General features: G+C 43.1%; 1 protein-coding gene across 1 annotated transcript in view; it reads right to left on the bottom strand.

Moving 5' to 3' along the window:
* Positions 1 to 362: 362 nt before the first annotated feature.
* The window catches only part of LOC120051135 (calcineurin-binding protein cabin-1-like), a 61,137-nt gene continuing 33,562 nt past the window's right edge, over positions 363 to 27,937 (bottom strand). The window contains exons 29-36 of the mRNA XM_038997834.1: positions 27,540 to 27,703; positions 27,104 to 27,200; positions 26,321 to 27,001; positions 14,887 to 14,961; positions 7,408 to 7,678; positions 6,045 to 6,200; positions 5,724 to 5,926; positions 363 to 2,018 (exon numbers count right to left, since the gene is read on the bottom strand). Coding sequence (XP_038853762.1) covers positions 1,866 to 2,018; positions 5,724 to 5,926; positions 6,045 to 6,200; positions 7,408 to 7,678; positions 14,887 to 14,961; positions 26,321 to 27,001; positions 27,104 to 27,200; positions 27,540 to 27,703 — 1,800 coding nt within the window. The 3' untranslated portion in view covers positions 363 to 1,865. The remainder of the gene's footprint in view (positions 2,019 to 5,723; positions 5,927 to 6,044; positions 6,201 to 7,407; positions 7,679 to 14,886; positions 14,962 to 26,320; positions 27,002 to 27,103; positions 27,201 to 27,539; positions 27,704 to 27,937) is intronic.

Genomic DNA, 27,937 nt, shown 5'->3' with positions numbered 1-27,937 from the left:
TTGCTAACAGATTTAAACTATATACAGCCATTACAACCAATACATTACCATTATAGCTGCCGGGGATTGAAGTTCAAACTCAACCTAAATATGAAAATAAACAGAACATTTCAGTTCAAAACACCAGGTAATGAAAATATGTATTAAAGAAATTGAATGGGATCTTAAGCACTTAGAAATTTCAAAAATATTGTACGAATTAGAATTCATAACATATGATATACGAATTGGATAACGTTGTACACGATTGGGCACAATTTTCATGGATCCATTTTGGCTCGTGAGGGCTACTTTCAAAACTACTGTCTGAAATTATACAGCCAGTATAATTAAAGAGCACCAAGACCAGATAAAAGCGTATCACGTATATTTTTGGTTTGTGACATCTTTAATGTGGCAAGTTAATATGTAAAGAACAACAACTCCCCAGCCTGTGCCAAGGTTTAAGGAAGAAAAACCTCTCAGCCATTATACATTCCCACAAGAAGCTCAGCAGCAGAAATACAAAACAGTATTTTACACCAAAAAATACAAACATCCATTTACAGATAGGTAGTCAAGCAAGACTTGTTCGGGTGATGTCCTTTACAATTATTTGTTCATAATTTCTTCCTTTTTAAAAAGTCTTCTAAAGACAATTTACAAGAAACATATGGTAAATATCCTTTTTATAGAAACAATCTGTAAAAAAAAAACATTCTAATGTCGTCCTCTGAGTTGACATAGAATTTAAACATATTTACCAAGGCATTTTCTCTGAATTAGGAACATCCACACTTGACCCCAACGCTAAATAAACACCCGGACCACGTAAGAGTTGCTTCATTTGAGAATATGTTTTAAATGTGATATGTACAAAAGCTAATTCAGACTAATCCAAAACATCACTTTGTCTATTATTCTGAGCAATGCTGGTGACAGGACCTCTTCCTGGTAAAGAAGGGTCCTCCAAGCTACAAATCCACAGAGAAACAAAAGGACAAAATCAAACAAGACTTGATATAATACAGTTGAGTACAAAAATAGAACACGAGCAAGAGACAAATCACAGACATCCCACTTGGAAGTGTAAACATATCCAATCTGCTACAGGTTATTAGGCTTTGGAGAAGTAGGGTCCTCAACATTGCTTTAGGAGCCCTATATAAAACTCTGGTTTGCAGTCCTCAGTAAATCTTAGTGTCCATGAAAATGTAGGTCACATACAAATGTGGATTTCTTGCCGTTCAGATTCTTATATCAATGTGTATGGATAGAAGTTGGCTGGCACCTGTGATATGTTGCCATGGCACATTTCATCATGTTGAAGCACCTCAGCGTGGGATGTTGCATTCCAACAACAAGGATTTAGCTGCAGTTGAAACATACAGTAAAAGCAGGCCAAATTCTAGTCCCCATTACGTGTGCAAGGTGTATACATCACAGCCAAGGATGCCAACTGCATTGCATGCTAAGAATGTGTCTACATAGCAACAATCCACCACCAATTCTGACCATTTAACTTACAGTAAGCATAGATCATCATTCTACACCTTTTCCCATTTTCATGTGAAAGACTATGGAGAGCTTGGTTAGCTGACAGGTGTGATAAGTGTAAATGGCACTTTGCAAAATTGTTGTTAAACAAAAAACATCCCCAGTCATCCAGTGTCAAGAGCAGAACAGTGCGCATTTGCACATTTTCACTTCAAGAGCTTTTTTCCATTAAGACAGCATTAGACCAACTGCACCAACACAGAGACACGAGCTGCAGTGACATGTACCATTCCATTGTTTCAAGACAAGGGAGGAAGTGGAGGGGTTTGATGGTAGTCAGGTCTAGCTCGAAGGAGTGGCCTGGGTTTGTTCAATCTTGTAGCAGTGGCTCAGATGTCCATGTAATCATCCTCCTCATCCCCGTCGTCTGATTCACTCTCCAGAGAGGACTCCTGGCTGGACGTCTCCTGCACCTCCAGGGCCGGCTGGCTCAGCGTCTCCTTCTTCACCGTGGCCGCCGACTGGGAGGACAGGATCACGTTCTATACAGGAACAGGAGCAGAGAACAGCAGGGTTTAGTTTCACTGACAGACACGGTGAGAAGACAGAAAGTTGCCAGAAAGATAGAGAAATAGATAGGATAGAGAGAGATAAATAGAGAGAGAGAAATAGATAGGACAGAGAGATAAATAGAGAGAGATAAATAGATAGGATAGAGAGAGAGCGATACATAGATAGGATAGGGAGAGAGAGATAAATAGATAGGAGAGAGAGATAGGATAGAGATAAATAGATATATAGGAGAGATAAATAGATAGGAGAGAGAGAATAGAGAGAGATAAATAGATACAGTGAGGGGGAAAAGTATTTGATCCCCTGCTGATTTTGTACGTTTGCCCACTGACAAAGAAATTATCAGTATATCATTTTAATGGTAGGTTTATTTGAACAGTGAGAGACAGAATAACAACAAAAAAATCCAGAAAAACGCATGTCAAAAATGTTATAAATTGATTTGCATTTTAATGAGGGAAATAAGTAGAGGTCGACCGATTAATCGGAATGGCCGATTAATTAGGGCCGATTTCAAGTTTTCATAACAATCGGAAATCGGTAATTTTGGACGCCAATTTTGCCGATTATTATTATTATTTTTTAAATATATATATATTTTTTTACACATTTATTTAACTAGGCAAGTCAGTTAAGAACACATTCTTATTTTCAATGATGGCCTAGGAACGATGGGTTAACTGCCTTGTTCAGGGGCAGAACGACAGATTTTTACCTTGTCAGCTCAGGGAAACAATCTTGCAACCTTACAGTTAACTAGTCCAACGCTCTAACCACCTGGAGCCCACCTGTTACGCAAATGCAGTAAGAGGCCAAGGTAAGTTGCTAGCTAGCATTAAACTTATCTTATAAAAAACAATCAATCAATCAATCATAATCACTAGTTATAACTACACATGGTTGATGATATTACTAGTTTATCTAGCGTGTCCTGCGTTGCATATAATCGATGCAGTGCGCATTCGTGAAAAAGGACTGTCGTTGCGCCAACGTGTACCTAACCATAAACATCAATGCCTTTCTTAAAATCAATACACAGAAGTATATATTTTTTAGGTTAGCAGGCAATATTAACCAGGTGAAATTGTGTCACTTCTCTTGCGTTCATTGCACACAGAGTCAGGGTATATGCAACAGTTTGGGCCGCCTGGCTCATTGCAAACTAATTTGCCCGAATTTTACGTAATTATGACATAACATTGAAGGTTGTGCAATGTAACAGGAATATTTAGACTTATGGATGCCACCCGTTAGATAAAATACGGAACGGTTCCGTATTTCACTGAAAGAATAAACGTTTTGTTTTCGAGATGATAGTTTCCGGATTCAACCATATTAATGACCTAAGGCTCATATTTCTGTGTGTTATTATGTTATAATTAAGTCTATGATTTGATAGAGCAGTCTGACTGAGCGATGGTAGGCACCAGCAGGCTCGTAAGCATTCATTCAAACAGCACTTTCGTGCGTTTTGCCAGAAGCTCTTCGCTGTGCTTCAAGCCTATCAACTCCCAAGATTAGCCTGGTGTAACCGATGTGAAATGGCTAGCTAGTTAGCGGGGTGCGCGCTAATAGCGTTTCAAACGTCACTCGCTCTGAGACTTGGAGTAGTTGTTCCCCTTTCTCTGCATGGGTAATGCTGCTTCGAGGGTGGCTGTTGTCGATGTGTTTCTGGTTCGAGCCCAGGTAGCAGCGAGGAGAGGGATGGAAGCTATACTGTTATGCTGGTAATACTAAAGTGCCTATAAGAACATCCAATAGTCAAAGGTATATGAAATACAAATCGTATAGAGAGAAATAGTCCTATAATTCTTATAATAACTACAACCTAAAACTTCTTACCTGGGAATATTGAAGACTCATGTTAAAAGGAACCACCAGCTTTCATATGTTCTCATGTTCTGAGCAAGGAACTTAAACGTTAGCTTTCTTACATGGCACATATTGCACTTTTACTTTCTTCCCTGACACTTTGTTTCTGCATTATTTAAACCAAATTGAACATGTTTCATTATTTATTTGAGGCTAAATTGATTTTATTGATGTATTATATTAAGTTAAAATAAGTGTTCATTCAGTATTGTTGTAATTGTCATTATTACAAATAAAAAAATAAAAAAATAGTCCGATTAATCGGTATCGGCTTTTTTTTGTCCTCCAAAAATCGGTATCGGTATCGGTGTTGAAAAATCATAATCGGTCGACCTCTAGAAATAAGTATTTGACCCCTATGCAAAACATGACTTAGTACTTGGTGGCAAAACCCTTGTTGGCAATCACAGAGGTCAGACGTTCTTGTAGTTGGCCACCAGGTTTGCACACATCTCAGGAGGGATTTTGTCCCACTCCTCTTTGCAGATCTTCTCCAAGTCATTAAGGTTTCGAGGCTGACGTTTGGCAACTCGAACCTTCAGCTCCCTCCACAGATTTTTTATGGGATTAAGGTCTGGAGACTGGCTAGGACACTCCAGGACCTTAATGTGCTTCTTCTTGAGCCACTCCTTTGTTCCCTTGGCCGTGTGTCTTGGGTCATTGTCATGCTGGAATACCCATCCACGACCCATTTTCAATGCCCTGGCTGAGGGAAGGAGGTTCTCACCCAAGATTTGAGGTTCTCACTCCACGAGGTGAGATCTTGTCCATCGTCCCTTTGATGAGGTGAAGTTGTCCTGTCCCCTTAGCAGAAAAACACCCCCAAAGCATAATGTTTCCACCTCCATGTTTGACGGTGGGGATGGTGTTCTTGGGGTCATAGACAGCATTCCTCCTCCTCCAAACACGGCGAGTTGAGTTGATGCCAAAGAGCTCCATTTTGGTCTCATCTGACCACAACACTTTCACCCAGTTGTCCTCTGAATCATTCAGATGTTCATTGGCAAACTTCAGACGGGCATGTACATGTGCTTTCTTGAGCAGGGGGACCTTGCGGGCGCTGCAGGATTTCAGTCCTTCACGGCGTAGTGTGTTACCAATTGTTTTCTTGGTGACTATGGTCCCAGCTGCCTTGAGATCATTGACAAGATCCTCCCGTGTAGTTCTGGGCTGATTCCTCACCGTTCTCATGATCATTGCAACTCCACGAGGTGAGATCTTGCATGGAGCCCCAGGCCGAGGGAGATTGACAGTTCTTTTGTGTTTCTTCCATTTGCGAATAATCGCACCAACTGTTGTCACCTTCTCACCAAGCTGCTTGGCGATGGTCTTGTAGCCCATTCCAGCCTTGTGTAGGTCTACAATCTTGTCCCTGACATCCTTGGAGAGCTCTTTGGTCTTGGCCATGGTGGAGAGTTTGGAATCTGATTGATTGATTGCTTCTGTGGACAGGTGTCTTTTATACAGGTAACAAGCTGAGATTAGGAGCACTCCCTTTAAGAGTGGGAGTGGGAGCCAGACAGACACCTGCCAGACACCTGGGAGCCAGAAATCTTTCTGATTGAGAGGTTGTCAAATAGTTATTTCCCTCATTAAAATGCAAATCAATTTATACCATTTTTGACATTCGTTTTTCTGGATTTATTTGTTGTTATTCTGTCTCTCACTATTCAAATAAACCTACCATTAAAATTATAGACTGATCATTTCTTTGTCAGTGGGCAAACGTACAAAATCAGCAGGGGATCAAATACTTTCCCCCCTCACTGTAGGAGAAAGAGAAAGGAAGAGAGAGAGAGCACCTTGAGTCTCTGCTTGGTTTCCTCTGAAATACTTCCTTTGGGGGAGAGCAGGGTGGGAGTAGGCGGGGTGACGGTGATCTCCGGGGGGAACTTGGTGACGGTGGAGGGGATGAAGAGCTTTGGCATGTTGGGGGGGATGCGTGAGCGGATACGACTAGGGTCCGAAATCTTGGACTGCTCACTGCTGCCATACAGCTGCTGGTCTAAACAACAGAGGCGGTAGAGACAGATGGGACAGAGAAACATTGTGATAACTTCTCACATGGATCCTCCCCTTATTGGAATTCTTACTTGGTAATTCGTGGTTGTAAATGTTCTTACCTGAGCAGGGTTGTGTGGCACTACAGGAAGGAGGCTCGTCATGGTACCAGCCTGCAGCCTCCTGCCCTGGGGACACAGTGGCCAACTTCATTTGTTGGCAAAGATGAGACTCCTGCTGTCTGTAGGACAGTCCCTCTGGGGGCTCCTCACGTTCCTCTGGAGAAACACAACCACACCACCTGTCACAATCCATACAGCATTCAAAACATACACCAGCACAGTGAAGAAAGACAAGATGGCAGGCTCTCACTCATACTTCTGGGGTTGACAGAATAACCCATTTCAGACTGATTCAGTATGCAGTGCACTATACTAACGCAACAATGTTTGCAATGACCAACATTAACACGAGCTTACTGGAAGACACATTTAATTTTTAATACACAGAAAAACAAAGCCACTGATTTCAAACAGTGCTCCAGGCTGCCAGAACAGATCCCACAATGAAAGCTGGAGTAAAATAGGAAATACGAGGGAAAGTAATGCCTCAGCCTGCCTGCGAGATCCTCATGTAGCATCGTTCAGTAGCGCTCGCAGCCCTGCCAGCATATACAATCATCCACTCTCTCTCTACCCGACCTCTTCATTCAGGTTCATTCAGGTTGCCTGGGAAACCATTAGTAGATTTCAGTGTCGAGCTTCCTGATGCTGAGCATTGATCTCCTTAACCTCACACCTCACGTGTGCGCACTCATGTGGATGATACCCTCCTTAAATATTCAATGTACTCAACAATCAGGACGGTAAACTGAAGAGGCTTGACACGATTGTGTCATAAGGAAACACTGCATCATCAGGAGAACAGTGTTCCGAGTTAAAGACATAACATTATTTCAAACACTTCCATCTGTAAGTGTCAAATGTACTATGTACTAAGGAGACATTAGTGACTTACTAAACTAGAAATTCAATATTCAACCAGGTCATGAAGTACAGAAGTTACATAACACAGCTCTGGGTGGGCAAGTGTGCCCCTTGCTGGCTGGCTATCTAATTACACAGAGACAGAGACAAACAGAGAGTGAGAGAAACAGAGCGAGAGAGAGAGAGGGAGAAGCTCTGACAGTTAAATCTGTCCTCCTCCCCTAGAGAAGCAGGTACAAAGCAGGGAATCATCAACTGCAGATACAGCACAGTGAAAAAAAACAGTTTGTAGCTAACTTACTGTGGCTGTTACAAATCTATTCACATTACAATATATTCTCCAAAGAGGATCCACACAATTTTATTGAAATGTTTGATGAACTTATCCTCTTTGTAGCAGCATATTTTAAACACGTTTTTTATCAGACCAGTTTAACAGGCAGTGCTACTGTTGTGTTTTATGAAATGTACTGCGAGAGGAGGGAGGAAAGAAACTGACCTGTTTGGGGGTGGAAGGCCATAGTTGAAGCAGGGTGGATAGGCAGGGGTGCTCTCCTGTGCTGGGGCTGACAATGCTCGTGGGAGCTGCTGGCTGGAGGTCTGGGCACCTTGCCATGGGGTTCGTACTGGAGTTTGGCTTGGCTGTCCTGGACAGACAGGGGGTGGCAGGTAGCGTGACTGAGCAGGACCGGGGTGGGCAGAGAGGCAGGGAAGAAGATGTCGCGGTGCTCCTTGGAGTACTTAGGTGTTGTCGGGGCATCACTGGCAGACTGATAAAGATAAAGACAGAGTGGCAGTAAGGAGGAGGAGCCTGACGGAGTGCCCATCTGCAGTAGAATCTTCTTTCCCCTGTACATAGACCCGCCGGAGAAACAGTTTGAGTCATTATAACCAATGCCATCTCACTGTTCACACAAAAAAATGACCTTCATTACAATTACACTGACTTAATGCTAGAGCGGTGTCCTGTGGAGGTCTCAGGGGGTCTGAGGCTTACTTTTCTGTGTGGAACCTGTAGTGTGTGGAGTCAGACTGGGCAAGCATGCAGGCCGCTGGAGGGGGATCTGATCTGCCACCACAGGAACACAACTCCAGGACTACACTCCGACCCTGCCTGCCACTCTCCCATGCGTGTTTTGAGGACTACTCATAAACACAAGACCTGCACAAACAACCTGTGACAAGAGCTGCCCTGCTCCCACAGCTGCTGTCATGGCAACCGGAAGAACACAGCCAATGGAAAATGGCATGAATACAGTTTCCGTTCGGTTTTCCCTCAAATAGGAACGTTTTGGACTGAATGCCAGGGACACATTGGATAACTGGGAAGGAGGAATTCGAGGCAGGGCACTGATAATGATATACAGCAGTAGTAAAGCTAATCAAATGAAGGTAAGAAGTCAGAGGGTCAGTGTAATTTCATCTCACTTTAAAGATTCAAACCAAATGAATGCACAAGATGGAGTCTAGATGACTTTCTATAATCTTATCATGACTCATGTCGAGGTTAAAGTTGGAATCCATTGCGGTGAAACTGAAACGTCCATTTGCTATATTACAATAACAAAGACATTACTTCCAACAACGACCACGGTTTGATTCTCTCTGACATCATTGCATGCGCGATAGAAGAGTATGTACTAAGACTTGTTAAATTTATTACTTTGCCGAATGTTCATCTCCTTTTCAAAAACAAAACAATAACAAATGTGCCTGGGGGTGACCAATGGCACCGCTTCACCTTCCGCGGGCCTCAGCTTTAAGGTAACATGACTATCAGGTTGCCACACAACACAAGGTTAGTCTGGATCAGTCAGCTGATCTACCGATAACATAGCTCACTTGGTATTTTTCTCAGGATCCCACTGCAGGGATTCCGAGTTGTTTATTACGAGGCTCCATGCGGGATTCACACAGGCTTCAACAAACCAACCAACCAAACCTCCAGCTGCAACAGGCCCACATCTCAGCTCAACACAGACCAACAGCAGCTCCTACAGGGTTCCATTGCGAGCTTTGAAGCTTCTTATATCATGAATTATACATAAAAGACATAGGAACACAATAAAGACCCTTTGCTCTGAGAATAAGTACCTAAGAGCACTGCAGCAGATTCTTCCGTGTAGCCTAGTTGTTGTTTCCACCATTCATTGAGTATCATATCAAGACTGCTTACAGCCAGACTGGTTTCAAAGTGGGTGGTCCCTTCTGCAATTACTGAGATGGGGTTTAAAAAGCAGCTTATCAGTCTGTGTATGTCATCTTCTGTTCTGATAATCTTTTAATTAAATTATTGCCTCTCCGTTATAGCCAAGTTATCGTTACTCCAAATAACATAGTTCAAGGGCTGTCATTGTTTCTTTGAGACCTGAAGCTCCATATTCTTCATCGACTTTGGCAGGTGGCACTGAAGGCTTTGAGATGTGACCTGACTTCTTGGTAAGGAGGACAGAGTGCAAATGAGACCAAGGCCGCCCACAAAATTTTGCAAATAAGTCCCAAGTAAATGGATGGGTGAAACAGCAAGATATTAAAAAGAATCCTGTCAATACACGACTAGCAGATCATCCCACCCACATGAGTAACAACCAGGCCCCTGCAGGGGAGTTTCTTAGCCTTATGCCAACCTCCTCTTTCCAGGTGTCAGCTCTGTCTCAAAGACCACATAGCCCAGCAGTACAATAACAGCTTCGATACATTAACAATGGCAACTCCGCAACTCATTATAATTGAGTGTCTAGATATAAACTCATTATTTTCAGGCTCAGTAAAATGTAATCTCTATACACAAGAGAGGGCTCACAGTGTGCTCACTAATGTGAGGATCAATCGGTTTGGTGACTAGGCTACGTTGTATGAATCTTCTGTCTCCGTTCACAGGTGTGACTCAGTCATCTAGATTTGTGCACCTGAAAGAGCATAAAGTGAATAGGTGGCAGAGAGCAGAGGATCACCCCGAACACAGTCATTTTCTGCTCTGCTATATTAGCCCCATATACAGTGTCTTCAGAAAGTATTCATACCCCTTGACTTATTCCACATTGTTTTGTTACAGCCTGAACTCAAAATGGATCACTTAAAAACAAATGTATCTACACATACAATACCCCATAATGACAAAGTGAAAACATGTTTTAGAAATGTTTGCAAATTGATTGAAAATGAAATACAGAATCAGCCAATACATGTTAGAATCACCTTTGTCATCGATTGCAGCTTTGAGTCTTTCTGGGTAAGTCTAAGAGCTTTCCACACCTGGATTGTACAGTATTAAAATTCTTCAAGCTCTGTTAAGTTGGTTGTTGATCATTGCTAGACATCCATTTTCAAGTCTTGCCATTGATTTTCAAGCCGATTAAAGTCAAAACTGTAACTTGGCCACTTAGGAACATTCAATGTCGTCTTGGTAAGCAACTCCAGTGTATATTTGGCCTTGTGTTTTCCTCTAGGATGTTGCCCGTGCTTAGCTCTATTCCGTTTCTTTTTATCCTAAAAAACTCCCTAGTCCTTGTCAATGACAAGCACACCCATAACATGATGCAGCCACCACCATGCTTGAAAATATGATTTGTGGTACTCCGTGACACGTTGTGTTTGCCTCAAACATAACGTTTTGTATTCAGGACATCATTTCTTTGCCACGTTTTTTTGCAGTTTTACTTTAGTGCCTTATTGCAAACAAGATGTATGTTTTAGAATGTATTCTGTACAGGCTTCGTCTTTTCAATCGGTCATTTAGGTTAGTATTGTGGATTATCTACAATGTTGTTGATCCATCCTCAGATTTCACCTATCACAGCCAAACCATTCGCCTCATTGTGAAATCCCTCTCCGGCAACGGAGTTAGGAAGGGTTCCTGTATCTTTGCAGTGACTGGGTGTATTGATACACCATCCAAAGTGTAATTAATAACGTCACCATGTTCAAAGGGATATTCAAATTCTGCTTTTATTTTTACCCTTCTACCAACAGGTCCCCTTCTTTGAGAGGCATTGGAAAACCTCCCTGGTCTTCGTGGTTGAATCTGTGTTTAAAATTCACTGATCGACTGGGGGACCTTACAGATAATTGTATGTGTGGGGTACAAAGATGAGGTAGTCATTCAAAAATCATGTTAAACACTATTATTGAGTCCATGCAACTTATTATACGACTTGTTAAGCAAATTGGTACTCCTGAACTCATTTAGGCTTGCCATTTACTGACATTTCAGCTTTACATTTTTTATCAATATGTAAACATTTGAAATTATGGGGTATTGTGTGTAGGCCAGTGACACCAAATCTCAATTTAATCCATTTTAAATTCAGACTGTAACAAAATGTGGAAAAAGTCCAGGGGTGTACTTTCTGAAGGCACTGTATTAGGCCTTACAAATAACAACCACTAGAATAGTGGACCTTGAATACAAACAACAATGTCAATTAAATCTAAAACATGGATTAGTGAGTAAAATCACATGGGAAACCTAGATGTAGTGTGATAAATTGGACACACTGATGACAACTGACCACATTTACACACTGTTATGAAACCATCCTGCTTGGATCCAGCATCAAAGTCTTATCTACATTATGACTTACGATGCACACATACACAGAGCCTTTATAAGGCCATGATCACAACCCTTATCTGTATAAATTATGCTAAATAACTGTAAATTGTGAGCTATAGTAGCCTACCCATTGTTTTCTCCCTTTAGTATGCCGTACTGTGGTTTACATTACCGAGACAACAGGATGAGAGACCCTAGCCGGATGCGGAGGCAGTGGGATGGGGGCTCAGTGACGACCCACAGATGAGGCAGAAGAACTGATGATTTTTATAAAGAATGCGAGAGATAAACACAAAGCTCAGCTGCAATGATTATAGGTTAGAGTGAGCATCACACAACAAAGCTATTATAACGGGCTTTTCCCCCCAGTTTCACATTCAATATCACTAGCATTTTCATTTTAATTTGACTGTGTCTAGCGTCTCTGCATATGGCTGCAGAATAAACTTGTGTTAAATTCTCCCTATAGAATTCAAAATGTACCATTTCCTTTCATGTGCAAATAAGCAATGCTGCACATAAATGGTAATACTCAGTTCAAACCAATAACAAGTTCTGCAACTACTGTGTGAAGACAGAGGACAAAAGGGAACATTCTCACTGCACCTGGGGTTATTTTAAGCACGGGCAGGATGGTGCAGAGAAATAAAGCCCTGGGATTTACCCAGCTAGAACACAGCTCATCTTACTACAGACAGACACGGCATGTTAATAGCTCACACCGTCTCACGTGCTCTATGGAAGAGAGAAGAATGTCAGTCCATTAGGAAACTCAATACTATGATCTAGTTGACAGCTTCTGCAGCCAGTCACTGCTGTGTTGCCCGCCCATGGCGCTCTGCAGGCTTCACAAGCTAACAGCACAGCACCCAAATAAGGGCAAACAGAACTAGCACAAAACCCCAGCTAGTTATTTCCCTCAGTTAGGCTACAGTGAATGGGTCCCAACAGCTCAGTTGCCTTATTGTGTCAATAAATAACCTTTACTATAACCACTGAGACCCTCAATCTGAAAGGATTGTCTTTCCTATACAGTCAGAGACACTAGCAGTCAGACATTGAGTAGAGTGTATTATTTGGCATTAGAGTAATTGAAACTCATTTGACACATACAGTGCATTCGGAAAGTATTCAGACCCCTTGACTTTTTCCACATTTTGTTAGGTTACAGCCTTATTCTAAAATTAATTAAATAATTTTCCTCATCAATCTCCACACAATACACCATAATGACAAATCGAAAATAGGTTTTAAGAAACGTTTGCAAATGTATTAAAGATTAAAAAAAAACAGAAATACCTTATTTACATAAGTATTCAGACCCTTTGCTATAAGACTAGAAATAGAGCTCAGGCGCATCTTGTTTCCCATTGACCAACCTTGAAATATTTCTACAACTGATTGGAGTCCACCTGTGGTAAATTCAATTGATTGGACATAATTTGGAAAGGCACACACCTGTCTATATAAGATCCCACAACTGATAGATCCCACCAAGCCATCATTTCGAAGGAATTGTCCGTAGAGCTCCGAGACAGGATTGTGTCGAGGCACAGATCTGGTGAAGGGCCAAAAAATATAAAAATGTACGCCGCATTGAAGGTCCCCTTAAATTGAAGGTCCCCTTAAATGAATGAATGAAGTTAAATGAATGAAGTTTGGAACCACCGAGACTCTTCCTAGAGCTGGCCGCCCGGCCAAACTGAGCAATCGGGGAAGAAGGGCCTTGGTCAGGGAAGAGACCACGAACCCGATGGTCACTCTGACAGAGCTCCAGAGTTTCTCTGTAGAGATGGGAGAACCTTCCGGAAGGACAACCATCTCTGCAGCACTCCACCAATCAGGCCTTTACGGTAGAGTGGCCAGACGGAAGCCACTCCTCAGTAAAAGGCACATGACAGCCCGCTTGGAGTTTGCCAAAAGGGACCTAAAGGACTCTCAGACCATGAGAAACAAGATTCTCCGGTCTGATGAAACCAAGATTGAACTCTTTGGCCTGAATGCCAAGAGTCACGTCTGGGAGGAAACCTGGCACCATCCCTACGGTAAAGCATGGTGGTGGCAGCATCATGCGGTGGGGATGTTTTTCAGCAACAGGGACTGGGAGACTAGTCAGGATAAAGGGAAAGATGAACGGAACAATGTACGGAGAGATCATTGATGAAAACCTGCTTCAGAGCGCTCAGGACCTCAGACTGGGGTGAAGGTTCACCTTCCAACAGGACAACAACCCTAAGCACACAGCCAAGACAACGCAGGAGTGGCTTCGGGACAAGTCTCTGAATGTCCTTGAGTGGCCCAGCCAGAGCGCGGACTGCGGGATGCTGGCCTTCTGATAAACTTGGATTAGCTAACACAACGTGCCACTGGAACACAGGAGTGATGGTTGCTGATAATGGCCCTCTGTACGCCTACGTAGATATTCCATTAAAAAAAATGTATCTGCCGTTTCCAGCTACAATAGTCATTTACAACATTAACAATGTCTCCACTGTATTTCTGATCAATTCGATATTATTTTAAAGGACAAAAATATGCTTTTCTTTCAAAAACAAGGAAATGTCTAAGTGACCCCAAACTTTTGAATGGTAGTGTATATTTGTATAAATTTGCAAAGATTTCTAAAAACCTGTTTTCCTTTGTCATTGTGGGGTATTTGTGTGTAGATGAATGTGGAAAAAATCAAGGGGTCTAAATACTTTCTGAATGCACTGTACACTGTAGTTGCAAACGGGTGCTTTGAACACAATGGAAAGTGGTTAAAAGATAAGTTACAGCAGCCTTAGGGGAAAATAGTGAAATGACACAATGTGTAGTGCAAACAAAGTAGAGGAACAGACATACTTTAACATAATCAAGAAATAAACAAACATGCATCAAAATGGATAACGTATCTATTCAAAACGGTTTGTTCCCAGAAAGGAAAGAGGAAGTGACACAACAGAATGTGTCATGATTAACAATCATCGATTTTCCGGTATTTAGTGAGTAGAGTACTGTATCACTCCCCCAGGCCACCTATCCATGGCTGACAAGTTTCAAGTAGTACGGGGGAATTATTTAGATCTAGCTTAACATCTCGCGGATGGGGAAGACAACAAGCAATCAACCTCAAGTTTTATTTGAATTGTGGGACCACACATCCCTCGAATAGCTTCAATCGAAGCCCAGATAAATTGAAGAGAAGCCCTGGCTGTGGAACAACTCTCCAGTCAGATGAGCAGATGAAACTAATAAGAATATGATATCTGGATAATCAATTACTGACCAGTGCTTTGATTCAACTGGGATCATGGGATATATGGACATATTGAATGTTTACATTTGTGAGTGTTGTGTTTGTATGGGATCCATGTAGATGTAGAGTATATGCATGAAATATGCACGGCGTGTGTGTGTGTGTGGGCCAGGTCATCCTCCTACCTGTCGTTGTGCTGACGTGGCCATCTGTATCTGGCAGAACTTCACTGCTTGGTCCAGCGCCACATCCTCGTCCACCTGTCCACACCATGAGAGAAGAGAACAGAGACGATCAGAGCAACACATTCTTACACCGTTCATACAGCCACGTTAGCACCAATGATTCAGCTCCGGATGGCTAACACATAGCAAAGGGACTTAGTGTTTCCACTAAGCGCCACCTAAACAGCTGGTAATGTACATATTTTTGGCCAACTACTTATTGAACTTCATAAATTATCTAGGTTTCTTTACATTTAAAATGTTCAATTTGCTAGTCATAAAAGTCCGTATAGCCTTTTCCCGGCAGGTGCAGATGCAGGCGGCTCGAGGAGCTACGTTATTTACTCAGACCGACAGACGAGGATACGGTGTGATGTCTGTGTGATAACCAGCATCGTGTTGCTGTTTTGATGAACTGCCTGGTACGGTACATTGACTGTTGCAATTCAAATTAGCTATGTTGCTGTTTGTGAATTAATGCTTTGATATTGACCTGCACTATCTCTCTCAAAAGGGAATCACGGGAAGCAAGTTTGTATAACCTGCTTTTTGAGACCTTCTGTGTGGATTACAGTGCATTCGGAAAGTATTCAGACCCCTTGAATTCTTCCACTTTGTTACATTACAGCCTTATTCTAAAACTGATTCAATTGTTTTTCCCCCCCTCATCAATCTACACAAAATACCCCAAAATCCATATGCTTTGCTAATCAAATCACCCAGTTAATTAGTGTGCATGCACACCAGGGAAGAACGACTGCCCCCTCTCATTGAAGCGACAAAGTTCAAGGCTGACTCCGGTACTGCAGGCATTGTTTTCCTATAACAGGATACCCCATTATAGTGAATGGGAAAATGGCAATCTTCGTGGTCCATCTTTGTGTAAATAAATACATATTTTGAAGACAATCATGGTACCAATAATTGTTTGCATTACTGGCAATGCCCCTGGACCCCTTTAGACAGCCCTAGAAAAACCCTGGCTGAATAGTTTTTTATTTATTTGGCTGGCTACTCCATGTACTTAAGGAAAACACAGTAGTAATAGGAGAAGGTGGCCCTCATTAGGCCTCTCTCTGTGGAGGCTGTCTGCTCTCTGTCTGTCAGTAGATGTGTGCCTCTGTTTATTTTATTTAACTAGGCAATTTAGTTAAGAACAAATTCTTATTTACAATGACGGCCTACCCCGGCCAAACCTGGACGACGCTCGGCCAATTGTGCGCTGACCTATGGGACTCCCAAGCCGGATGTGATACAGTCTGGATTCTAACCAGGGACTGTAGTGACGGCTCTTGCACTGAGATGCAGTGCCTTAGACCACTGCGCTCTGTGTGTGGGAGTCAGGAAGCTGATGCTGATGCTGCTGCACATGGAGTAGCACAAATGATGGAGTACTAATGGAGTAGCACACATGAAAGTAAGCCTCCATGTTCACATATCTCTCAAACAAGCTACTTTATCATGTGGTGGTGTGGTGTTAAAAACAGTTTGGTTCTGCATTGACGAACTACTGAAAGAGCTACTTCCTGTGTTTGGCACTCCAATATTGAACATAATAAATGGCTTCCTATCCTCTGGATGTGTACCAAACTCACTAAAAGTGGCAGTAATAAAGCATCTCTTGAAAAAGCCAAACATTGACCTGAAAAATAAAAATATGCCAATATCGAATCTCCCATTCCTCTCAAAATGTTTAGAAAAAGCAGTTGTGCAGCAAATCACTGCCTTCCCAAAGACAAATAATGTATATAAAACGCTTCAGTCTGGTTTTAGACCCCATCATAACACTGAGACTGCACTCGTGAAGGTGGTAAATTACCTTTTAATGGCGTCAGATCAAGGCTCTGCAAAGTGCTGCTTTTGACACCATCGCCACCACATTTTTTGGGAGAGATTTGAAACCCTAATTGGTCTACACGGACAAGATCTAGCCTGGTTCTTATCTGTCAGAAAGATATCAGTTCGTCTCTGTGGATGGTTTGTCCTCTGACAAATCAGTTTGTAAATGTTGGTGTTCCTCAAGGTTGTGTTATCAAATCAAATTGTATTTGTAACATACACATGTTTAGCAGATGTTATTGCGGGTGTAGCGAAATGCTTGTGTTTCTAGCTCCAACAGTGCAGTAATATCTCACAATTCACAGCAATACACACAACCTAAACGTAAAATAATGGAATTAAGGAATATCTAAATATTAGAATGAGCAATGTCGGAGTGGCATAGACTAAATAGAGTAGAATACAGTATATACATATGAGATGAGTAAAGCAAAAATATGTAAACTTTAAAAGTGACTAGTGTGCCATTATTAAAATGGCCAGTGATTTCAAGTCCATGAATAAAGGGTCAGCAGCCTCTAAGGTGCAGTGTTACGTGACCGGGTGGAAGCCGCCTATTGATGGCTATATAACAGTCTGATGGCCTTGAGATAGAAGCTGTCCTTCAGTCTTTGATGCACCTGTACAGACCTAGCCTTCTGGATGATAGAGGGGTGAACAGGCAGTGGCTCGGGTGGTTGATGATCTTTTTGGCCTTCCTGTGACATTGGGTGCTGTAGGTGTCCTGGAGGGCAGGTAGTTTGCCCCCAATGATGCGTTGGGCAAACCGCACCACCCTCTGGAGAGCCCTGCGGTTGCGGGCGGTGCAGTTGCCTTACCAGGCAGTGATACAGCCCAACAGGATGCTCTCAATTGTGCATCTGTAAATGTTTGTGAGGGTTTTGCCAAGACAAATTTCTGCAGCCTCCTGAGGTTGAAGAAGCCTTCTTCACCACACTGTCTGTGTGGGTGGACTATTTCAGATCGTCAGTGATGTTTAAGCCGTGGAACTTGAAGCTTTCCACCTGCTCCACTGCGTTCCAGTCGATGTGGATGGGGCATGCTCCCTCTGCTGTTTCCTGAAGTCCACAATCAGCTCTTTTGTTTTGTTGACATTGAGTGAGAGGTTATTTTCCTGGTACCACAATCCCAGGACCCTCACCTTCTCTCTGAGGGCTGTCTCGTCATTGTTGGTAATCCGGCCTACTACTGTTGTGTCTGCAAACTTGATGATTGTGCTGGAGGCGTGCGTGGCCATGCAGTCATGGGTGAACAGGGAGTACAGGAGGGGGCTGAGCAGACACCATTGTGGGGCCCCAGTGTTGAGGATCAGCGAAGTGGAGGTGTTGTTTCCTACCTTCACCAGCTGGGGGCGGCTGTCAGGAAGTCCATGACTCAGTTACACTGGGCGGGGTTCAGACCCAGGGCCCTGAGCTTAATGATGAGCTTGGAGGGTACTATGGTGTTGAATGCTGGGCTATAGTAAATGAAGACCATTGAAGAGCATTTTTACATAGGTATTCCTCTGTTGATCCATTGGGGCGGTAAGCAAACTGAAATGGGTCTAGGGTGTCAGGTAAGGTAGAGGTGATATGATCTTTAACTAGACTCTCAAAGCACTTCATGATGACAGAAGTGAGTGCTATGGGGCGATAGTCATTTAGTTCAGTTCCCTTTGCTTTCTTGGGTACAGGAACAATGGTGGACATCTTGCAGTAAGTGGGGACAGCAGACTGGGATAGGGAGAGATTGAATATGTCCGTAAACGCTCAAGCCAGCTGGTCTGCGCATGCTCTGAGAACACAGCTCGGGATGCCGTCTGGGCCGGCAGCCTTGCGAGGGTTAACACGCTAAAATGCCATACTCACGTCGGCCACGGAGAAGGAGAGCCCACAGTCCTTGGTAGCGGGCCGCGTCGGTGGCACTGTGTTATCCTCAAAGCAGGCGAAGAAGGTTTTTATCATGTTCTGAAGCAAAACGGTGGTGTCCGCGACGTGGCTGGTTTTCCCTTTGAAATCCGTGATTGTCTGTAGACCCTGCCACATACGTCTCATGTCTGTGCCGTTGAATTGCTACTCCACTTTGTCTCCATACCAACGTTTTGCCTGTTTGATTGCCTTAGGAAGGAAATAACTACACTGTTTGTATTCTGCCTTATTCCCAGTCACCTTGCCATGGTTAAATGCGGTTGTTCGCGCTTTCAGTTTTGCGCAAATGCAGCCATCTATCCACTGTTTTTGGTTAGGGTACGTTTTAATAGTCACAGTGGGTACAACATCTCCTATACACTTCCGGATATACTCAGTCACCGCATCCGTGTATTCGTCAATGTTATTCTTAAGAGGCTACCCGGAACATATTCCTGTCCACGTGATCAAAACAATCTTGAAGCGTGGATTCCGACTGGTCAGACCAACATTGAATAGTCCTTAACACGGGTACTTCCTGTTTGAGTTTCTGCCTATAGGCAGGGAGGAGCAAAACGGAGTCGTGATCAGATTTGCCGAAGGAAGGGCGGGGGAAGGCCTTGTAGGCATTTCGAAAAGCTGAGTAGCAGTGGTCTAATGTTCTCAGAGCGAGTGCTACAGTCGTGTTGGTAGAACTTCGGTAGCGTTTTCCTCACATTTGCTTTGTTAAAATCCCCAGCTACAATAATGCGGCCTCAGTATATGTGGTTTCCAGTTTGCATAAAGTCCAGTGCAGTTCTTTGAGGGCCGTTGTGGTATTGGCTTGAGGGGGAATATACATGGCTGTGAGTATAACCGAAGAGAATTCTCTTGGGAGGTAATACGGTCGACATTTGATTGTGAGGTGTTCTAGGTCACAATCACACCATGAGTAGTTAATCATGAGGGGTACGAACAAAGGATCCAATTCAGGAAAGTCGTATTCCCAGTCATGATGTTGGTGAGTTACCGCCACTCTGATATCCAAAAGTTCTTTCTGGCTGTATGTAATAGCACAAAACATTTCCTGGCCTAATAATGTAAGAAATAATAAAAAAAATAAAAGAAATACTGCAAAGTTATTTAGGAGCTGGAAGCAGAGCTACCCTATCTGTCAGCGCCATCTAACGACCACTATTGTTTTCATTATATATTCTACCTCTTGGTGATGTCCTTCGGAAACACAATGTCAACTTTCACTGCTATGCGGACGACACACAGCTGTACATTTCAATAAAACATGGTGATGCCCCAAAATCACTGGAAGTCTGTGTTTCAGACATAAGGAAGTGGATGGCGGCAAATGTTTTACTTTTAAACAGAGATGCTAGATCTAAGACCCAAGAAACAAAGAGATCTGCTGTTGGATCTGACAATTAATCTTGATGGTTGTACAGTATCAAATAAAACTGTGAAGGACATCGGCGTTACTCTGGACCCTGATCCATCTTTTGACTAACTATCAAGAATATTTCAAGGGCAGCTTTTTGTCCAGCTTCATAACAATTTTTTAAAACTTTTTGTCCCAAAATAATGCAGAAAATCTAATCCATGCTTTTGTCACTTCTAGATTAGACTACTGCAATACTCTACTCTCCGGCTACCCGGATATAGCACTAAATAAACTTCAGTTAGTGCTAAACACGGCTGCTAGAATCTTTACTAGAACCCCAAAATCTGATCATATATTACTCCAGCGCTAGCCTCTCTACACTGGCTCCCTGTTAAGGCTAGGGCTGATTTCAAGATTTTACTGCTAACCTACAAAGCATTACATAGGCTTGCTCCTACTTATCTCTCCGATTTGGTCCTGCTGTACATACCTACACGTACCATACAGTGGTCACAAGACGCATGCCTCCTTATTGTCCCTTGAATTTCTAAGCAAACAGCTGGAGGCAGGGCTTTCTCCTATAGAGCAACATTTTTATGGAATGGTCTGCCTATCCATGTGAGAGACGGAGACTATGTCTCGACCTTTAAGTCTTTACTGAAGACTCATCACTTCAGTAGGTCCTATGATTGAGTGTAGTCTGGCCCAGGGATGCAAAGGTGAACGGCAAGGCACTGGAGCGACGAACCACCCTTGCTGTATCTGCCTGGCCTGCTCCCCTCTCTCCACTGGGATCCTCTGCCTCTGACCCTATTACGGGGGCTGAGTCACTGGCTGACTAGTGCTCTTCGATGCAGTCCTTAAGAGGGGTGCGTCACTTGAGTGGGTTGAGTCACTGACGTGATCTTCCAGTCCGGTTGTCCGCTCGAGGTGTGGAGGAGAACTTCGTGGTCTATACTCAGCCTTGTCTCAGGGTAGTAAATTGGTGGTCTGTTGATATCCTTCTAGTGATGTGGGGGATGTGCTTTGGCAAAGTGGGTGGGATTATATCCTGCCTGGTTGGCCCTGTCCGGGAGTATCGTCGGACGGGGACACTGTGGCCCCCCTGTCTCAGCCTCCAGTATCTATGCTGCAATAGTCTATGTGCTGGGGGGATAGGGTCAGTCTGTTATATCTGGTGTAAATCTCCTGTCTATTCTGGTGTCCTGTGTGAATTTAAGTATGATCCCTCTAAATATTCTCTCACTCCCTCCCTTCCCAGAGAACCTGAGCCCTAGGTCCGTGCCTCAGAACTACCTGGCCTCATGACTCCTGGCTGTCCCCAGCCCACCTGGTTGTGCTGCTGCTCCAGTTTTAACTGTTCTGCCTGCAGCTATGGAACCCTGACCTGTTCACTGGACATGCTACCTTGTCCCCGACCTGCTGTTTCGACTCTCTCTACTGTACCTACTGTCTCGACCTCTGAATGCTTGGCTATGAAAAGCCAACTGACATTTACTCCTGAGGTACTACTTACCTGTTGCACCCTCTACAACCAATTTGATTATTATTTGACCCTGCATGTCATCTATGAACGTTTTAACAGCTTGAAGAACAATCTGGCCTTATTGGCCATGTACTCTTAAAATCTCCACCCGGCACAGCCAGAAGCACCCCCTCAGAGCCTGGTTCCTGTCTAGGTTTCTTCATAAGTTCCTACCTTTCTAGGGAGTTTTTACTAGCCACTGTGCTTCTTCAGCTGCATTGCTTGCTGTTTGGGGTTTTAGGCTGGGGGTCTGTATAGCATTTTGTGACATCAGCTGATGTAAAAAGGGCTAAATAAATACATTTGATTGATTGATGCATTAGGTGGAACTCTCTAGGTTGTAAGACGTGGCTGCCAAATAAAATGGCCTGGAGAATGACTTGGCAGACCAGGGGGCCAAACACTTGGGAGGATTGCAAGAGGCAGCAGTCTGAGACTGAGGTTGGTTAAACTGGAGAGCTGATCATTTGGACCTGATTTGAGGCAGTTTTGCTAATTTAGTAGAGTGGAGGGATGGGCTGTTAGCATGTTTATACAACTTTTCTTCTTCTAAATTAGCATAATAGTGCCAGACGTACAAAGGCTTGCGGGGCACAAACACGTAGAGCTGAGCTAAAGCAAACTGTGAAACTTTTGGCACAACCTGGCAACTGCACTCGCTCTGTACTGAACATCCATGCCAGAGGGCAGAGGAACATGGCTACGTCACTAAACTGTAAAACAGACCCAATGACATGAAACAAAACTGATGTGCTTGTTTTTGGAGAAGAAAAGTAAAAAGGTGAAGAATTAGGCCCTAATATCGTCATTTCGCTTCACTAAAAACATGTTAGGGAAAAGCATTTAGTGTCACTCAATTGTACTAATAAAATGTGTCAAGGCTTGCCCACTTTGTTCCCGAGATATGCAGGCCCTATTAGGGTGTGTCTGAGAAGGCAGACTGTATCTAAGTTTCCCATCCAATTGGCAACAGATTTTCATGCGAATATAAAAAAATATGCACATTTTCCCTCCAGTGGTGTGTTCCACCAAACGGACTTGTTGCGTATAAAAATCAGTGTGACGACGTAATGCACACAAAATGTATTTTTTTTGCTTCAGTTTTCATATTCCAAATAGAAATCTAAAGTTCAATGTGTTTCCATAGCATTTTCAACTCATGCAAAAACTGTTACGTTAAATAGCTAAATGTTCCTACTCTGGTCTTGACACGTACACTCTAGCCAACAGCTCACTGATAGTGCAGGTAGACTGATAGTGCAGGTAGGCTGTGCGGATAGGCTAGTCTACATTTTGAGATTATTATGGATAAGATTGCGAGAATATTTTTATTTGTCAAACGGCAGTCAACCTCTGATTATCATGTCACCAGAATAAGACCCTTGATATACAGTGGGGCAAAAAAGTATTTAGTCAGCCACCAATTGTGCAAGTTCTCCCACTTAAAAAGATGAGAGAGGCCTGTAATTTTCATCATAGGTACACTTCAACTATGACAGACAAAACGAGAAAAGAAAATCCAGAAAATCACATTGTAGGATTTTTTATGAATTTATTTGCAAATTATGGTGGAAAATAAGTATTTGGTCAATAACAAAAGTTTATCTCAATACTTTGTTATATACCCTTTGTTGGCAATGACAGAGGTCAAATGTTTTCTGTAAATCTTCACAAGGTTTTCACACACTGTTGCTGGTATTTTGGCCCATTCCTCCATGCAGATCTCCTCTAGAGCAGTGATGTTTTGGGGCTGTTGCTGGGCAACACGGACTTTCAACTCCCTCCAAAGATTTTCTATGGGGTTGAGATCTGGAGACTGGCTAGGCCACTCCAGGACCTTGAAATGCTTCTTACGAAGCCACTCCTTCGTTGCCCGGGCGGTGTGTTTGGGATCATTGTCATGCTGAAAGACCCAGCCACGTTTCATCTTCAATGCCCTTGCTGATGGTAGGCTTTGTTACTTTGGTCCCAGCTCTCTGCAGGTCATTCACTAGGTCCCCCCGTGTGGTTCTGGGATTTTTTCTCACCGTTCTTGTGATCATTTTGACACCACGGGGTGAGATCTTGCGTGGAGCCCCAGATCGAGGGAGATTATCAGTGGTCTTGTATGTCTTCCATTTCCTAATAATTGCTCCCACAGTTGATTTCTTCAAAGTTGTTCTTCAAGCTGCTTACCTATTGCAGATTCAGTCTTCCCAGCCTGGTGCAGGTTTACAATTTTGTTTCTGGTGTCCTTTGACAGCTCTTTGGTCTTGGCCATAGTGGAGTTTGGAGTGTGACTGTTTGAGGTTGTGGACAGGTGTCTTTTATACTGATAACAAGTTCAAACAGGTGCCATTAATACAGGTAACGAGTGGAGGACAGAGGAGCCTCTTAAAGAAGAAGTTACAGGTCTGTGAGAGCCAGAAATCTTGCTTGTTTGTAGGTGACCAAATACTTATTTTCCACCATAATTTGCAAATAAATTCATTAAAAATCCTACAATGTGATTTTCTGGATTTTTTTTCTCATTCTGTCTGTCATTGTTGAAGTGTACATATTATGAAAATTACAGGCCTCTCTCATCTTTTTAAGTGGGAGAACTTGCACAATTGGTGGCTGACTAAATACTTTTTTGCCCCACTGTATATTGGAAAGGAGCATCAAGATCAACATGCACTTTCACCACCCTGTGAAGTTCATCATAACTTATTTTACCTGTAGCCTAATAAACTGCATGGTTTCCCAAGTCGTAGTTGGAGGTCCACACACCATATCACCATACCACACACCACTCCAAGTTTACATCAATAAAGTGCATAAAAGCTGTTTCCGCCGCCATTGCTCACATAATTAATTTTTAAAGACAGATAAAGAACCCACCATGTCGAAACGATCAAATGATCTGTTGGCATTTATAAAATTGTATCAAAACTTCCTATTTCCATCATAGCTGTCGTGATCTTTTTTTTTTACGTTATGACTTTACTCGCATAAAGACAGTGGATGGAAACGTGGTTTGTAATGTTACCCCTTTCAGTGCTCATTGTCTTTGTTGCAAAACATTGTATGGAAGCAAATCCCAGCCAAAACTCTCAGCACACTTTCCAATGGTTTCATTTTTATTAACTTGCAAAATAGTATCCGTCATTGTGTCTGTGAAGAGAGATAAAGGGACACTGAAAGAAGTTAAATAGGACGAGGGGTGTAGTAGCTAGCCATCTCCCTCTCTTTAGCCTAGTAGTGTCCTTTCTAGCCTCTGTTGCCTCCCACTGCAGCTCTGTGGCTTGACACAGCCAATGACATGCCAGGTTCCCCACGGTCAGCATTGATCACTAGATCTATGCTTCTATAAAGGCTGATGAGAGCTGTGCTCAAACAACACCCTCAATGCCAGCCAACGCTTTAGTTCACTCCCAGCTCCCACTTTTCTACCTATCAGGAGAAGCTGGCTCAGATGCAATACGTAAAGTAACTCATCCCTCTATTATTTGATCAGTTCCGCTATGCGTCACGTAAGAAATTATTAAATTAAATCAACTTAACATGACATTCAGGTTTGGGGATGTTACAGTAGCATTACTGCAATATAATTGTTCCTTTATGATCAGTATCAATCCAACTGAATCTTAAGAACTAGTCGGGTACCTGCTATTTTATACAACAAAGTGTGAGTTCTAGGTAACATGAATCCAAACTGAATCAGAAGTAACATTTTGGCTTCGGAGTCAGAGTATGTGGCCAAAATCACGAGACTGAGTCTACAAGCAGTGCCAGTGCACTAGAAAGTGTCCCAATCACAATTCACAAAAATCATAAGTAAATAAAATGCCAAACTTCACCTTGAAAACAGCCAATTGCTGTCTTAGAAAAACAGGAAACCGGTAATTTAGTCAGTGAGCAATAAAACTGTTATCTGCTGGTAAGATGGAAATAATAAAATGGGCCGTTCCGTCTGTCTGAATCCAGTGGAGAAAGCCATTACTGGACCACGTAATACATAAGACCTTTCATTGGAAACATCATTTTTTCTCTCGCAATTATCAAATCCACAACTGTTGCAGAATAAGACATTTTGAATAATTGTTAATAAAAACACTTTGCACTGTTCCTTATTAGCTAGGTAAGGATATTTTATGCATTACATTAGTGTTAACACCGTGAAGGTGCCATCAAACAGTGTTGTAAGGAGCCAGATAAGACAAAGTAGATTATGTGTAGCCTAATCCATGCAATTGCGCTAATCGTCATTTACAGCTCATAACTAATTATAAGCTTAGGAATCGACATCTCATCAGACATCTCATTTGTGTTTTCATGAGAAAAAAAAATCTAATCTATTATTTTTTCTCTCTCATGAAAACACCATTTAAATGTATGATTAGATGTATGGATTCCTAAACTTATAATTAGTTATGAGCTGTAAATATTAACGGTGCCATTTGTGTTAGTTAATATCTGTAGGACTGTGAAGATGATTATGATTAGCGCAATTGCATGGATTAGGCTACACATGATCTACTTTGTGTTATCTGGCTCCTTATAACACTGTTTGATGGCACCTCTACGGTGTTAGCACTAAAGCTGTGTGAGCAGGGAAAGTCCCCCCTCTGTGTTTCAGGTCTCATTGCTAAATCATTCTCAAGAGGGATTTCCCAAACCCATTTCCTTTTTCAGTTAGTGCATATTACATTGCATTACATGACACAGTTATAAATAATGTATTGATGGGAGAGAGAAAATGGCAGTAAACATGTAAATAGGGAATAAATAAGTCATAAAAGTACAGCATACCTGCTTAATGTGCATGTATGTCTCTGACATGATTTTCTCAATGCGCCCCAGGTTGTAGGTCACGACCTTCTGGCCCTGCTGCCACGCCCGGTAGGCATCCATCAGAAGAGTTTTGCCAGACTCTACGTCATCTAGGAGCTTCCTCTTCCTGCTGGGCCTGCGTAGCGGCCCCTGGGCTAGTCCCAGCTCTGCTCCGATGGCTGACACTGGCCCCTTAACTACCGGGCCCTGGAGCTGCTGCTGTCTGGAGCTGATGCTCAGGTCTTCCAGAGAAAGCTCTGGTGCCCGGCTGCTCACAGCCACTTTCTCCCCAGGCTCCAACACAGCTCTGGGGGGCTCAGTGTCTGGTTGGATGCCCTGAGAGTCTGTGGTCTTGGAGGGACGCCCCCAGTGGCCAGTGTCCAGCTCCATAGGCTCCTCTGGCCCTGCTCTGGCCCCCTCCACCTTCCCACATGGAGTTCCCTGCTGCTGATCCCCCCTGTCTCCGTCTGTGGTGAGCAGGGCTGGCTGTGCCTGAGGGGTCTCCTGCAGCCCAGAGTCAGGGCCTGGGGCTGGGGCATTGACCTGTGTCCCCTCAGTGAGCCCCGGCTTCTTAGGCAGTGCTTGACTGCGGTCCTCTGCACTGGGCCTGTTGGACGTGTCCGTGGTCGTCATCTCATCCATGGCAGGCTGCGCCGACACCTGAGAGAGAACAGAGCCTGTCACAACAAGCAAGAGCACGCCAAAACGATAAACCCTATAAACTACGGTCCTCTCCAAATGTGTAGTGCTTTGGTTCCGTACCCCTGTGAGTTTGTTCAGATTGTCCTCCAGGACTTTTACAGCTAGGAAAAATGCTCTCTGGGCCAAAACCTGACGATCCACATCCCGCAAATACTTCCTTTAAGATATGAGAGCGAGAGAGAGAGAGAGGGAAAAGGCAAGAAACCTCAGTTGAACAGTGCTTGAGGCGTCACTACAGACACCCTGGTTTGAATCCAGGCTGTATCACAACCGGCCGTGATTGGGAGTTCCATTAAGCGGCGCACAATTAGCCTAACGTCGTCCAGGTTTGGCCGGTGTAAGCCGTCATTGTAAATAAATGTTTTTTCTTAACTGACTTGCCTAGCTTAATAAAGGTTACATTTTAAAAAACGAATTCACAGAAAAACACAAGAACAACATGTTGCCATGAAACACAGAGAGAAACATGGTTGACTCATGAGGGAAAGATCCTTACTTTCCCTGGTCAGGGGTTCTCTGGAGCATGAAAGAGACTTTGAGCAGTGTGTCGTGGTCCTTCAGCTGAGACAGCACCTCTAGCAAGAGAACGATGGATCTGTTCATATGAGATGCAAAACTGCCGGGCCGATCAATCTCATCCACTGGAATACGCCAGATGCCCTGGAGCAGGAAGATTAGAGGAGGAGAATAGGCAGTTCACTAACAATTCACTAACAATGAACCCATATCTTAATCAACTAAATACCATTTTCCTACTGTTTGGTATTAGCGTGTCATGGAGACAGGCTAATGTACTGTATTGATCTCATCTGTCAGGCTAACTAGAGTTATTTTCCACTAACACTCACAAGGCAAACAGATTCCACTGGTGGGTTTTTAGTTTTACATTTATAA

The sequence above is a fragment of the Salvelinus namaycush genome, chromosome 1 (genome assembly GCF_016432855.1).
Source record: "Salvelinus namaycush isolate Seneca chromosome 1, SaNama_1.0, whole genome shotgun sequence".
NCBI classification, from domain to species: domain Eukaryota; kingdom Metazoa; phylum Chordata; class Actinopteri; order Salmoniformes; family Salmonidae; genus Salvelinus; species Salvelinus namaycush.
The sequence above is the reverse complement of the archived record's forward strand: the minus strand, read 5'-3'. Positions and strand labels throughout refer to the sequence as shown.